Source organism: Panthera pardus, unplaced genomic scaffold (assembly GCF_024362965.1).
Source record: "Panthera pardus isolate Hobbes unplaced genomic scaffold, ASM2436296v1 HiC_scaffold_20, whole genome shotgun sequence".
NCBI classification, from domain to species: Eukaryota; Metazoa; Chordata; class Mammalia; order Carnivora; family Felidae; genus Panthera; species Panthera pardus.
The window spans coordinates 69,455,056-69,471,246 of NW_026526766.1; the positions used below are offsets into that span (position 1 = coordinate 69,455,056).

Consider the following 16,191-nt stretch of genomic DNA (forward strand, 5'->3'; position numbering starts at 1 on the left):
AGTCAAATCTATCTTAAATGATAAAGAGACAAAGCACACATGTATCACCCTTTCAGGCACAAGTGATGTTGCTCCTTTACAACATAATCACCAACTAGGAACTCAGAAAAATAGTTAAGTTAAAATGTTTACATTTTTCAGAACAATTCTCAAGTCTCCAAGTTATATCAATTTGCAGCCACATCACTGTAATATGTTGAACCGTCTTAGTTTATCCGTCGAATAAAGCCCATTTTATTTTCATACCTATAACCAAGTGTTGGTTACTGTAAACAGATTACTCAATGTTCTCATTACAAATAGACCCAAAGTAGACTGTAAGGAAACTATTCCAAAAAATTCAGAGACCAATTCAGTTGTAGAAACAAAAGATGACAAGAAGTTGTCATTGGGTGCAGATACATAAAGCAAATAATCTGAACTTCGGCTTCAGTTCCACATTCATGCCACCTCTCTTACCCCTTTTGCCTTATTCCTTTGTTTTCTCAATGTTCTTTTCACACAATGAGGAGGGCCAGCGGGGTGGAGCAGAGGTAAAGACTAAGACTCTAGCACGAGCTACGAAGTACTTCAGAATCAAGAGGGCACAGGTAGAATCTTAGAGAAGAGAGATTACATTCAAGGATGCTCTGTTATCTCCAGGCTGCCTCACCGGTGGGCGCCCTAACCCCTCATCCCTCCAACACGCACCCCTAACTAGCACAGCTCCGCTTCCAAAGGAACAGCTCTGAGGAGTGGACAAGCTTCCAGGCTATGGCTTTGAAAGGGTTTGCATGTGTCGTGGCCAAACTCACAATGTTAAATATATGCTGGCAGGTCAAAAAATTGGAATGAATTTTGTTTCCTTAAATATTTTTTACACTCTGAATGAAATCCCCCAAAACAAAGATTTATATACACACAGATTTTATATGTGTTACTATCTCTCCGCACATCAAATTGGGGTTTCTCAACAGCAGCACCATCAACATTTCTGTGCACTATTCAGATGTTTAGCACCATTGCTGCCTCTATCTGAACTTGTGACAATCAAAATGTCTCTATACATTGTCAAGTATCTCCTGATGGGAGCAAAACTCATGCCCCGCCCCCCCCGCCCACCCCCCCAACCACTGCCCCTAGCTGACTATGTGTCTATTTTTCACAATCTCACCTAAATTTGTGTTCCTACATTTGCGTACAGTTGTCTACAAGCTGTCTCAGATGACATGAATTTCATAAATAGTACTCAATTTAGGGACCCCTGGAAAATCTTTAAAACCAATAACCCAAAACTGGCCAATATTAAAAGGCATTTCCCAATATGCAACAAACAGGTTTCTAAATTCATCCTGTGACATCTTTTCACATTTCTAAGATACCTGCAAATTTGAATCTCTGTTCAACTCCTCTAAATTGTGAATGGAAATTTCTGCCTCAGGGCAAAGATGCATGAAATAAGATTAAGAGTGTGGTTGGCCTGGTGACTGCTTTCTGTTGACAAGTAAGCTTAGCTGTAACCTTGAAATTTATACCTACTATTCAGTTCAGCCCTCAGGCCAAGAAGGCCTCCAAAAGGACCCAGAAAAAAGAAAACAAAGTGAAGCAAGCTGAGAAAAGTTATCTACAGTTTTCTAACTCAACATTCTATCTTCTCTAGATGTTTTGAGTGGTGATGGTAGGGGAGTGTGTGCGTGAGGGTAGGGGGTAGAAGCCTACAGAACACTGATATTCAACAAACCTGTATATCTCGGAAAACAAACTCTCTAATCTAGCAACACAGAAATGATTTATTTCGGTCCTCATTGAGAGGCGTTGAGCTAACTAATCAGCAGGGCTCATTAAACTTGAACTTCCTAGAGTAGGAAGAAACAAAGGGAGAATACTGCATTGACAGTATTTCTAGAAGAGTCCTACTCAATCATCTAAATACAATATTCTTTTCCAAACCATAAGGATCATTATGCTAAGAACTACAGTGGTGGGGGCGCCTGGGTGGCTCAGTCAGTTAAGTGTCTGACTCTGGATTTTTCGCTCAGATCATGATCTCAAGGTTCGTGAGACAGAGCCCTGAGTCAGGCTCTGCACTGACAGTACAGAGCCTGCTTGGGATACTCTCTCTCCCTCCCTCTCTGCCCCTCCCCTGCTTGTGCAATCTTTCTCTCAAAATAAACAAACTTAAAAAAAAAAAAAAAAAAAAAGAACTACAGTGGTAAGATTTCTCATATAAGAGCAAGAAATGCAGAACAGGACATGTGCCTGGAGGGACAGAGACTGCTATTAACATTTTACAGGTCCTTTAATGGCAATGGAGACTGTGTGGTGTGATTTCTCATTTACAATCCCTGGCTCCTTGAAAATGTTTCTGAATCTTCCTCCCTCAAAGTTTCAGTGAGATTTTTAAAAATTCCTTTATGTAAATGTTTAAACTTGTTCTGATTTAACATCTCAAGAGCTGTTGACTCCTTTCTTCCTAGAAGTACAGAATAAATTTTGGACATTTAAAAATAAAAAGCTTTAACTGACTTAGTTGGCCGGCATAGCTGAGTGTCTATTTCCTAAACTCTCACTTAGCACACAGGTACACAATTGTGTGACAGAGCACATGTCATCACTATTATGCACATCCCTTCCTTTCCAACTAATTTGGAACACAGCTCTAAGGCTGGGCTTCACTGTGTTCCATCTTTCTTTATCAGCCTCAAGGTGATATTGCAAAAATCTTTTTATCTGATCTGTTCTTGGTTTCACTAACCTATGAATTCACCAAATGTTCACTGGGCATTTTCTATGTGCCGGACGTCATGCTAAGAATGGTAAAAGGGTGGCAAACAGATGAGACATAGGGCCTACTTTGAGAAAGTTTCCTGGCGACTAGGAAAGACAATTAATTAAACCTACACAAATATAATGTGTGTTAAGTTCCAAGAGGATAAGTACAAGATGCTGTGGGGTGAGGAGACCATGAAGCAGGGACATCTTACCTAGCCCAGAGAGTTCTGGCAATGTTTCTCAGAAGAAGAGTACTCTGAGGACAGGCCACGGTACCGGGCTTGGCTGGAAAGGGTGTGGTATTCTTTACAAAGAGGGAAAACATGTGCAAAGATGACAATGACTTCAGAGAACTAAAACAAGTTCAGTATGGCAGTGGAGAGGGAGAAGAGTCTACAGATATAGACAGAAGGCAGGAAGGAAGTCTGATGGGCCAACCTAAAGTCCCCACTCTATCTTGAAGGCCATGGAAGCTACTGTGGGAATTTTATCAGTAGACATACATAACATGTATGCCTCAGAAAAACCAGAGAGGCGGGGCACCTGGGTGGCTCAGGAGGCTAAGCGTCCGACTTCACCTCAGGTCATGATCTCGCAGCTCATGAGTTCGAGCCTTCCGTCGGGCTCTGTGCTAACAGCTTGGAGCCTGGAGCCTGCTTCAGATTCTGTGTCTCCCTGTCTCTCTGCCCCTCCCCTGCTTGCACTCTCTCTCTCTCTCTCTCAAAAATAAAAAAAAATTATTAAAAAAAAAGAAGAAGAAAGGAAAACCAGAGAGGCTGCACTACAGAGCAGAGTGCAGGGACCAGTGGAGAGGCTACTGAGTAAGCCCAGCACTGGGTGATACCACTGGAAATACAGAGGAATGAGAGGATTCAGGATGTTTTCAAGTGACAAAAGCAAAGGAGAGGCACCAGTGAACAGAGCGTGAGCCAAGTACGTCCCTTCCCTCCTTCAATTCTCTTTCTTTCCTCGTCAGCCCAAACTAGCATGACAGGGAGTGAGGGGCACTCCAGCTGATATTCTGAACGTTAACGTAAAGGTCTGTGGCAGTGGTGATACTTTTTGGAGAACACCTTCGTAGCTCATTTTGCAAAGACAAGGAAAAAAAAAAAACTTCTTGCTCTGTAAAGTTGGACGCGTTAAACCTTAGTTTAATTACTAAATGATTTCTTTTACAACACGACACTCATTTTTGATTTAACTTCGGAAATTAAACTATGAAAGATATTCACACTCTGATTAAAAGAATGCTTCTGAAAACAGCAATGGGCTACTAATAACTCCTGCTAGTGAAAGATTAAGTTGAGTTCCTAAAGGACCACATTCCAGCGTCGCACTCCGTACTGTCATGATGTGACAGAGGGAAGGAAAACCTTAATACAGAGAACAGCATTCCTGGAGGAGTCCCTGGGATATGTTCCTACTTCCTTCTTGCAGGTTTTGCTGCTCAGTTTTTGGTAGGAGTAAAATAAGTATATCAAAGCAAATCTGAATATCCTGTCTAAAAGTCAAGGAAGTACTGTAAGACACATGACTGCAGGAGAGTTTTTGCCCTCCCCCACACCTCCCAGACAGACCCAGTGTCGACAGAGAACAGAGGAGGTGATGTGCTCGAATTACTGAATCAAGGCAAAATAGTTGGGAGCCTTACACTGTGCGGTGTCTGTGACATCCACCCCCATCATACTGCAAACACCACTATCAACACTGAAGATCAAAGAAAGGGGGCCCTCCCCCCTTCGTTCTTCCTTAGGTGGATAGTTGTCGATCCGTCTGAAGACAGATGGGAGTACACAGAAGCAGTCTCGCAGATGGGTACCGTCAGCTGCCATGGCCTGCCTCTGCAAACAAGGTATGTCTGCCTAATGAAATGTCACCATCCAGCCTCTGCTATCGCACCGCAGCAAGCCTGCTGTGTCTGAGGCCCTGAGAGAACGCCAGTGTGGCAGCAGCTCAGACAGCAAGAACAAACATGTCAGGATCAGGTCATGCAGGATCTTGCAAGCCACGTCAAGGACTTTGATCTTCCTCCTAAAACCAACGGGAGGCCATTTTTGGTAAGTGAGTATTGTGATCAGATACGCTTGCGTTTGAAAGAGAACAAGTGAGCTGCAGTGTGAAGGAACTAGAGAACCGTGAGAGAGGAGGCTGGGAGACTGGTTAGAGACCACGATGACCACACAGTCCGGGTGAGAAACGCAGCAGCTGCGCCCAGGTCAGACCAGGGGCATGGCCACAAAAATGGCCTCCCGTTGGTTTTAGGAGGAAGATCAAAGTCCGTGACGTGGCTTGCAAGACCCTACATGATCTGATCCTGACATGTTTCCTCGTGCTGTCTGAGCTGCTGCCATACGGGCGTTCTCTCAGGGCCTCAGACACAGAAGAAGAAGAGATCTGAGGGAAAGGAGACAGGACTTGGTAAGGGTGGTGACTGAGGAGACGGGGAGCAGGAAGAATGACCACAAACTGACATATGGAAGTGGAGTATAGCATTCCCCGAGGTAGGAAACGGGAACATTTGTTCTGGTGGAAGGGTGGAGGATGGCTCAAGAAGGAAGAGAAAGATCATTGGTTCAAAGGTACCAGCTCACCTGCTTTTTAGCTATGTGACTAGGGGCAAGCTAACCTCTCTAAGCCTTGATTCCCTCATCTATAAAACATGGAAACCTACAGCTCCTAACCTCATATGTGAACACTGGACAGATTAAATAAAATCACACACGTAAAGTTTTACCACAGAACTTCATCCCAGCAAGTGTCAGCAGAGGTGATGTTTGCTACTGTTTAAGGTCTCCTTTAGACTTCCCACTGAAGGGTGAGGTTTGGAATTCATGTTTCCTTCAGGCCCTCTCAAAACCCTATTAAAATGCCAGTAAAGGTAATTTTTTTAAGGCATAAATTTATCTGGAAAAAAAAATTTTAAGAGAATACAAGAGGTAAGAGCAATAAACCTTAAAAGCATATTTATTTATTTTTAATGTTTGTTTATTTATTTTGAGAGGGAGAGAGAGAGAGAAAGAGAATCCCAAGCAGGTTCCATGCTGTCGGCACAGAGCCCGATGAGGGATTCAATTCCATAAACCGAAGATCATGACCTGAGCTGAAAAGCAAGAGTCGGGAAGCTTTGACTGAGCCATCCAGGTGCCCCAAGAGCAATAAACTTTTAGAAGATGGAAAGCAGGTGGGACAACTGCTCTGACCCAGCATACCCTAAAAGCTGATCCTAGACCAGTAGTGGAAAAAGCCAGGAAACTATTTGACTTATTCCATAAAATCTCTCATGAGGCTCAGGAACTGGTGATACCAAGTAAACTTCCGGAAGTGGTGTTAGGTGGGGCTAAATACAGCAGAACTGTCTTCAAGTCTGTTTAAAAAGCAGCACGACTCCACTGCTCCAATATCCTCACCTACCTCCACCTGGCCAACCAACTGCCCCTATCACTGGCAGAAAATGCTTGGGATTCTGTCTCTCCTTCTCTCTGTCCTTCCCCTGCTTGTGCTCTCTCTCTCTCTCTCAAAAATAAGTAAATAAACTTAAAAAATAAGAAAAGGATTAAAAAAATTAATCAAAAGCAGAGCATACTGGGTGGGCCACACCTATTCAGGCAAACTCTTTAAAAAGGAGTCTTAGGGGCACCGGGGTGGCTCAGTCGGTTAAGCGTCCAACTTCGGCTCAGGTCATGATCTCACGGTCTGTGAGTTCGAGCCCTGCGTCGGGCTCTCTGCTGACAGCTCGGAGCCTGGAGCCGGCTTCCGATTCTGTGTCTCCCTCTCTCTCTGGCCCTCCCCCGTTCATGCTCTGTCTCTCTGTGTCTCAAAAATAAACAAACATTGGAAAAAAAATTTAAAAAAAATAAAAAGGAGTCTTAGTGGTCAGAAAGAGAAGCCAGGAAAATGCTCTTCTGTTGGCCTCGAAGACGCAAACAGCCATGTTAGGAAACTGCCTATGGATAGCTGCCAAGTCTCAGTTCTACACCTGCAAGAAAATGAACTCTGCCAACAAGAAGCAAGCTTGAAACCCAGCCCAGGGATGAAACCCCAGCTCCAGCTGACACCTTGACCGCAGCCCTGTCAGAGCCGAAGCAGACAATTCGGCCACCCTGTGCCCGGACTGTCAACCCATGAAAACTTTAATATAATAAATGTATGTTGTTTTAAGCCACTAACTTAGTGGTAATTTACTATGCATCACACACACACACACACACACACACACACACACACACACACACACACATAAATACCTGAATCCTAAAAAGGTAGATTTTACCTATGTAAATAACACCTCAATAAACCAGTCTGAAAAAAAAAAATGTGGTAAGAATGGAAATCTCTATGGAGGGATTGGAAAATAAAGTTGAAGAAATCACCCAGAAAATGGAAGCAAAGAATCAGAAATGGAAAAACAGCAGAGATAAGAAAATTAGATGACCAGTGAATAAGACTCAACATCAAAATAAGTTTCTGAAAGGGCGAGAAGGAAATCACAGATCAAATAATTCAAGAAAAACTTTAGGACTACAGAACATAAGTTTCCAATTTTAAAGGTCTCATCCAGCACCAATCCGAACACCAACAAAAAAAAGTAAAATAAAATAAGAGCATCCTATCGGTTTTCAAATAAATTACAAAGAACCAGGAATCAGAATGGCTTCAGACTTTTAACAACCATGGAAGCCAGAACACAATGAAGAAATAGACAGAAAGTCTAAAGGTAAAAATTTTCAAACATAAAATTCTAAACCGAGGCAAGCTATTAAGTACAGCCTTAAGAGAAAACTTTCCAGTCCTATATCATCACCAAAACTCATTTCCTATGCATTCTTTCCCAAAAATCTATAGGAGGCTGTGCTCCAACAAAAAGGAAATAAATCAGGAAAGAAAATGATATGGGAAATTATACAGGAAGTAAGCATTCCAACACAGGGGAGAACTGAGGGAATGACAGCTGATAGCTGAAGAGTAGGCGAAAGGGCAGCCGGCATCCACTGGAGCAGATGAGAAGGCTCCAGCAGAGACTTTACCAGGAAGAAAAAGCTCGTAGCATACTCATTGCAACTAATATCCTGAGCGAGGAGATGCAAACAGCCGGCACATAGCTTGAGGCTAGTTAGGAGTACTCAGAAAACAAAGTCAACAAAAAACAGGACCTTTATAACGCAAAGAAAAGCAAAAAGTTGTATAAAGTAAGGAAATACAGAATATACAAGAAGGTTCAAACAGGAATATAATTTACGGTCATAATAATTTAAGGGCCAAATACTGATCAAACCAGTATCACGGTTCAATAGTGGGAGGGTGGTGGTAAAAGAGCTAATTTTTCACCTTCTAACTGGGAAATAAAAAGAAAATGCCTATTCATGAAAAAAAATCAAGAAATAAAGATTCTATTTCAAGATATGGAGAAAAAAATCAAATCAAAAAAGTCAAAAAGTGGTTCTTCTCAGAGAAGAAGGGAAAGGGAAAAGGCAAAGGATATTTTTCGCAACAAGCTTTGTAGAAATTTTTGACCTTTTCAGCTACACGTATACGTAATTTCTAAGGAAAAAAAAAAGATGAAGACTATAAAAGCCCTCACGCTATATTTTTCAACCCCCACTTCACCTAAGTGACAACATACTGCCTTCAAAAGGGAGAAGGGGAAAGAGGTCATTTGTCTCTGGAAGAATTTATATTAGTTTCTTTTGTTTCACCTTAAAAACCAACTCCTGCTTTACTAACTTTGAATCACTGTAAGTTTTTCTAAAATAACAGCAAAACCCAAATGTCCATCAACTGGTGAATGAATAAAGAAGATGTGGGGGCACCTGGGTGGCTCAGTCAGTTGAGCGTCCGACTTCGGCTCAGGTCATGATCTCATGGTTCATGGGTTTGAGTACCACATCGGGTTCTATGCTGACAGCTCAGAGCCTGGAGCCTACTTTGGATTCTGTGTCTCCCTCTCTCTCTGCCCCTCTCCCACTCACGCTTTGTCTCTCAAAAATAAAAAAAAAACATTAAAAAAATTGTTTTAAAAAGATGTGACACTTTGTCTCTCAAAAATAAACAGTAAAAAAATTTTTTTAAAGATGCGGTGTGTATATATGTGTGTGCGTGCACATGCACACAGATGCACACACACAATGGAATACTACGCAGCAATGAAAAAGAATTTTCACTGGAATTCACCCTTCACTGGAGGGTATTATGCTAAGTGAAATAAGTCAGTCAGAGAAAGACACACATCCTATGTTTTCACTCATTTGTGGAATTTGACAAATTTAACAGAAGACCATAGGGGAAGGGAAAGAAAAGTAAGTTACAAACAGAGAGGAGGCAAACTGTAAGAGACTCTTACATACAGAGAACTAAGGGTGGGGGGTGGGGAAAATGGGTGATGGGCATTGAGGAGGGCACTCATTGGGATGAGCGCTAGGTGTTGTATATAAGTGATGAATCACAGGAATCTACTCCCAAAGCCAGACTACACTGTATACACTGTATATACTTAATTACTCACGTTTAAAAACATAAATAAATAAAATAACAGCAAAATATTGATCAACCAATGTTCTCTCTGTTTTTTGTATGGACACCCAAGGAGTAGGGTTCCAGTTATCATGTGCTCTTTATTGCTTTCAAGCAACTGTCCACTGGTTTCTCAGGTATCCACATACTTGCCTGTAAGAGGCAAAGGCAGAAATGGGTATCATAGTGTCACCACCTTCAAAATGGCTTTTGTTACAACTGCGTAAGTGCCTCTCCTTTTATTCTTTTTAAGGAAATGGATTTTTTCCCTGCCATCAAGTAGGTGCCTTGCATTAGCTAAAATGGCCCTCTAACCAACTGGGTCTAATTCAGAAACTATATTCTACCTGTTCTGAGTTAAAGGACCACGTCTTCTTCACAACATACAACACAACACAAAATGAGCAGAACCAGGTCTCTAAAGAATTTTAAATAAAAAGATAGTTTCAGTAAATATTTTTTCAGAATCAACTTGTTAATGACTCCTCGATTACACTAGAACACCTAATGGCAGGAAAAAAATATTTTCCAGTTGAGAATAAGAAGGACAATGTAGTATAGTCTCTGAAAAGTTAAAATCCTATATTCTGAGACTTCTTACTTTTTTGCACTGTTAAAAGTTTACCTTACCTTTTGGTTGTTAACATGTGATTTCTGGTACATACACAAAGAAAAACTGCCTAACAAGTATTCACTAAAGTTAAACCAGCTGTGCACTTCGCCCTTCCTCTTCTTGGTATATACACAAATGAAGTACACATGTCTATCAGGACACACGTACTACAAGACAGGTTCAGAATAGAAACTGGAAGCTACGCAAATGTCCATCAATACTGCAATGAATAAATTGTGGTCTATTCGTATACTGGAATACCAGGTGGCAATAATAAAGAATGACCTTGACGTGCAACAATGTGGGTGGATGCCATAGACACAGTGGTGAGCAAAAGATGCCTGACTCCCAAATACTTAGGACATGACTCCTTTTACGTGAAGTTCAAAAACAGGCAAAGCCAATCTAAGGTGACAGTGGTCAGATTATAAGCAGAGAAGGGGTCTGACTGAGAGGGTGTAGTGGTCAGATTATAAGCAGAGAAGGGGTCCGACTGAGAGGTTGTATGGGGAAGGCTTTTGGAGTAAATACTCTGTATCTTAATACTCTATATCTTAATACCCATGCTTATATGGGTATACGTATATGAAAAAAATCATCCCATCAAGTTGTATATTTAAGATGTGCATCTCAGCTCATGTAAGACATGCCTGAATAAAAAGGTTTTTGTTTTGTTTTGTTTTTTAATTGCACCTGGGTGGCTCAGTTGGCTAATTGTCAACTCTTGATCTTGGCTCAGGTCGTGATCTCAGTTTGTCAGATGAGGACTCAGTGTAGGGCTCTGTGCTGACAGCACGGAGCCTGCTTGAGATTCTTTCTCTCCCCCTCTCTCTGCCCCTCCCCGGCTTGTGCTCTCAAATAAAAATAAACTTTAAAAATAATTTTTTTAAATTCTGACACAATCAGGGGAAAATTTTAAATTACAATTTACATTACATTATAATTTATCTTAAGGTATGTTGGTGACAGAAGACAGCAATTATGAGTTCAATGTCTGTCTGTACATGCAAAATAAGTTATAACTCCATACTGGTGCACTCAAAAACTTCTCCCCCAACTTTTTAATGTGAATGTTTATTTATTTATTTTGAGATAGAGCAGGGGAAGGGCAGAGAGAGAGAGAATCCCAAGTAGGCTTTGCATCTTCAGCACACAGCCCAATGTGGGGTTCAATCTTCTGAACCATGAGATCCTAAGCTGAAACCAAGAGTCAGATGCTTAACTGAATGAGCCATCCGGGGGCCCCTCCAACTTTTTCATTTGAAAAAGTGTAAACCTAAAGAAAAATCAAAAGACTGGTGCAATTAGCAACCATATATCCTTCATCTAGATTCACCAATTGTTAACATGTTGTTCTAGTTACTATTAGTGTTGGCTGAACTATTTGAAAATAAGTTGCAGACATCTTGACATCTCACCCCTTGAGGATATTCTGCTATACAACCAGAGTGTCATTAATCATCCCTATGAAATTAAACACTGATACAATAATACTGTTTAATATATAGCTCATATTCAGATTTCTCTAATTGTTCCAGAAATGTTCTTTATAGATTCTCCCCATCACTAATCCAAAGTCCTATCATTGATTACAGCACTGCATTTGGTTGTCCTATTTCCTGACTCTCTTTTAATCGGGTACACCATGTCCAAGTGGGTTTGTTAATTTTTTAATCTATTTTTGGTCTTTCATGACATGAACCATTCTGTCCCAATTTTGTTTTTAAGTTTTCCTGGTATCTGAAACCCAAATGTCTGCAAACAAATGGTTTCTCTTTCCTTAGTGTCTTCTACAATCTTAAGCAGAGCATGCACACTGAAATACCTATATGCTGACAGACTATTGGGGTGAAAAACTATAGAGACAGGATAGTTCAGTTTCACACACACATTCATGATCATTCTGCTTTAACTCACCGCTGAGTCTGAGCAGGCCATGGGGTCTGGTTTGGCGTGGGCACTGAATTCGTGGGACTCACTAGCATGGCACTGTAGATATTGGAAGCGACCACGAGTATGCAGAGAAGTATGGGCCCAATGATTGCTCCTTCCAGGCCTAAGTAGTACGCCCCACCAGCCACTGCCAAGCCTGTCAAGTAAGGATGCCCACCTCTGGAATAAAGAGCATACAGGTTAGCTCATGGTTTTTTACACACATAAACTTTGGAGTCAATCTGAAACATATCTCTAACACAATGTTCATTCCTAACATATAAGGCCATTGATTGCATGACCAGTTTTATTTAGAGTACATCAGTGCAGGTAACTAAACATCGGTTGTAATAATAATGAGAGCCAAACAGTTTCTTACCTAGGTAACAAGTACAACATTTTCCTTTTTCTAAGGTCCCATAATGGAAGGAGTTAAGTCAGACTGTTAACAGGTATCCTACACCCCTCACACAGCTGCCTGGCCTAGGTGAGTGTTGACTGAGGAATCGTTGCTAAGTCACTTGTTAAGTTAACTTCCATCAAGGATAGTTAAGTGGGCACAATGCAGTGTGTAATTCAAATAATTATGCTTTTTATAAGATAATATAACAGCACCCATGATATGCATAAGTTAGACTTGGGGCAACCTTCTAAAATAGTTATTAAACACAGGTAATGCTAAAAGGCCTCATGAGGAAACTATCCGTCACAAAGCCCAAGATTCTATTTCACAGGAGAGTCCTAATTGCCTTCCAGCTTATCACAGTATCACTTACATAAGTGGTATACAGTAAGGCAGATCACAGCAGCACGGCATACTGATAACAGTAACAAATGACCAAGGACATAAGAAGGACTTGGAAATAAGGTATGTTCTATTTCTAGTTTTCAAACACAGATGACTTGAACAATTTACTGAGGGGCAAATAGCTGACACTCTGGAATAATGTTCTGTTCTGAATTATATTACAATTCAATAGATAACATTTAACGTGAGCTAGTCTTCAGAAAACCAATACAGTATATTCATAAACTATCTTCCTCATTCAAAAAAAATTGGGGGGAAAATTTTAGGGCAATATTCCACATATGCTACATAAGTAAGCTTTTCCCCTAAATGATACATCAAAAACTTATTCTCTCAAAAATGCTTAACAGTTAAAAAAGAAAAAAGTGTGGAAGCTTTTAAATTAAGGCTTCCTTTATTTAAAAACTAAAGCAATTTACACAAAATCCTTATTTCCTGATGATGCTGGTTAAATATGTGACTTTATTAAGATAAAGTCACATAAATTTTAAATTCTAGCTAGAAACATCAATAAAAAATTTATAGCAAAGTTTAGAGAAATGAAATCATTTAACCATAAATCACATAACTACTCTTACTATTTAAATTTCAACTGTTAAGTACTAGTTAACCATACTCTGATGTCCTCCTTTGGTCTTTCATTTTCTCTTTCAAGTTTTAGACATAAAAGTGCCACTAAGGCTGGCATATGCAGTTGTTGATTTCCTTTTGCTTGGGAAGTCTAGGCCTTCAGTTATATACCATTTGTTTCTGCTTTAACTTACTAGAGAGAAAACAAGGTGGCAATTTGTCCCTATATAATTTCAAATTAACTGGAGGTCACTCTTTCCATGAACACTTACTGCAACAGTAAGTTTTACTTGCAGAAAATTTACTATATTACCTATTATGATAGTTTCAGTACGCGTATTCTGAACTGGGGTAGCTGATTAGAGATCAGCATGTGGTCACATCCTAGATTCTAACAAGCAATGAGAATATGGATACATGACTAAATGAGAATTGGCTTGATTTACTTAGTGCAATTTTGAAAAGAGGTACCAAAATCTATAAAAACAGGTATTTATTTATTATACAGTCAGTGTTTGGATTCTGTCTTAAATTTAACCTGTATTCATCATAGAACCATACTATATTATCTTAAGTAAAGAGAACTCTGCTTATCAGACATTAACTTGATGAGATTTGGTTGCACATGGATCCTCAGACATACAATTTAATAATGTTTTTCTCCAAGAGCAAAGTAGTTCTGAAAATAACCACTAATTCATTATTGTACTTACAGCTATTTATGTACATCTAGTAATATTTCTTTCCTAGATTAATGTCACTAAAACAGAAGATTATACATAATTTTGTGTTAACCCAGGGTCTCATACATTTTAAATACTTATGTAATAAGAAAATAGCATACCTTTAAAATGGTATTAATTATATTACATTAAATTTTGATTCTATCAGTGGGATCACGAAAGACTACTTCACAGAAAAATCCTACCACGTGTCCCTTTTCCCATCCCCAAAAGAAAAACAAAACAAAACAAAACAAACAACTCTCCTTAAAAAAAAGGTCACATAAATCCCTGGATAGGATTCACCAACAACTTGAGAAGTTCTATGGGTACTTACCCTGATATATCAGAGTAGATGGCAGTGTCTACAAAGTATGTTGGCAAGAGATGAAAAACCAGCAGTAAGATGGCTTTGCACCCTAAGCCTTGTGTGAGCCACAGGTCTAGAACGGCAGGTATTGCCGCCCAGTATGTCCCCAGAAATGGCACCGCTCCGAGGATTGCTGCTAACGCTAATAAGAAATTGAAAGAAGAGCAACTGAACACCACATTAAAAGAGTGACAGAACAACAGACCTCACAACTGGTTCCTCCTACTTAAAAGTTTACATCAAAACAAGGGAAATAAATACAAACTCAAATTTTAGCCCATGATAATGCCCTGTGTAACTGAATCTGCTAGTTAAACGGAGGTCTGATACCTTACATCTTAAAACCCGATGCTGAAAATCTTTCTAAAGTGTGTGTGTCTACATCCTGGGTTTCTTCTTAAGCAACAAAATTCTAGTATCCTGCAGTTGTTGTTGTCTCTTTTTTTCCTCCGAGAGAGAGAGAGAGAGAGAGAGAGAAAGAGAAAGAGCACATGCATGAGCAGGGTAGGGGCAAAGGGACAGAGAGGGCAGGAGACACAGAATCTTACACAGGCTCCATGCCTAGCACAGAGCCCCAAGTGAGGCTTGATTTCACGAAGTTGGGGCTCAAGTTCATGACCATGAGATCTTAAGCTGAGCTGAAATCAAGAGTCAGATGTTGAACCGACTGAGCCACCCAGGTGCCCCCTGCAGTTGTTATTCTGAATCAATGGTTAGTTCATATACAGTCCTATAATGTAACTGTAAAGCATTGGTCCAAATTTGTACAGGGTCCAAAGGCAAATTAAAAATTAGTTTCTAAACCTCAGAGAGGAACGTATAATCTTCACCTTGCTTCTAATAAAAGTGAAATGTAATCTAAACAAAAACAAGAACAAAAGCCCTGCTAGTTGAAGGAGGTTACTTCAAGTTCACCCCCTTCCAGAGCTGTATGCCCACTCTCTCTCATCTGGTTCCCCTCCAGAGGAAAAGTCAGGCAGATATGGATTCTAGTTCTGGTCCTACCACTAACCAGGTATGTGACCTTGGAAAATTTTTGGTTTCTCACCTACACAACAGGAACACTACCTACCCTGCCTGCCTCACAAGATCATTATAAAACAATGACCTCCATGTGTTGTCAGGCTGCTTGCATGTCAAAGAGTGGCTTAGCCAAGACTGAAGTAGGAAAGAACATGAATGAACTTGGGGATGTAAAGAAGAGTGTGTGGACAAAAGGGGGAAATGGTAGAGGGCAGACAAGCAGCCACAGAAATAAAGGAAAAGTGGAAGGAGAGGAGCAGAAATAATGCAGAGGAAAAAGTAAAAGATGGTTATTGAACCATCAAGGTGCTTATGGAATGAGGGCATTATCAGAATAGATCCTAAGAGGTATGGAGACAGCTTATGTGCCCTCAGAGGCATTTGTCTTGCCCCTGGGACAGTATCCTTCATGGAACAGAGCTATTCGACCAACTCATTGCTCCCTATCAGTTCAATTCAAACATTTACTGAGTGCCAATTATTACTGAGTACCAAGTATTTACTGAGTACTGTGTGCTGTGCTAAGTGCTAGGACATTCACTCATTTATCAAGTACTTCTGCAGTGCTTTCTTTCTTTTTGTTTTTTAATGTTTTATTTATTTTTGGAACAAAGAGCATAAGCAGGGGAGGGGCAGACAGAGAGGGAGACACAGAATCTGAAGCAGGCTCCGGGCTCCCAGCTATCAGCACAGAGCCCGATGCAGGGCTTGAACTCAAGACGGACTGTGAGATCATGACCTGAGCTGAAGTCGGAGGCTTAATCAACTGAGCCACCCAGGTGCCCCTTATGCAGTGCTTTCTAAGTGCTGGGTATCATTCTAGCTACTGGAGATACAGCATAAATAAACATTACAAATCATACTTCTGCTCCTAATCTAGACTAGATTACATCTC

General features: G+C 40.5%; 1 protein-coding gene across 4 annotated transcripts in view; it reads right to left on the minus strand.

Annotated features, from left to right (window-relative positions):
* The window catches only part of TMEM245 (transmembrane protein 245), a 100,921-nt gene that overhangs the window by 6,382 nt on the left and 78,348 nt on the right, over positions 1–16,191 (minus strand). Inside the window, exons 15-17 of one of the 4 annotated variants that reach the window (XM_019454269.2) lie at positions 14,241–14,415; positions 11,789–11,983; positions 3,652–4,592 (exon numbers count right to left, since the gene is read on the minus strand). In XM_019454269.2, the coding sequence (XP_019309814.2) occupies positions 4,466–4,592; positions 11,789–11,983; positions 14,241–14,415 (497 nt within the window). In that variant the 3' untranslated portion in view covers positions 3,652–4,465. Of the gene's footprint in view, positions 1–3,651; positions 4,593–11,788; positions 11,984–14,240; positions 14,416–16,191 lie in introns of those variants that run through there. The other 3 variants (XM_019454266.2, XM_019454267.2, XM_019454268.2) reach the window with 3 other exon arrangements.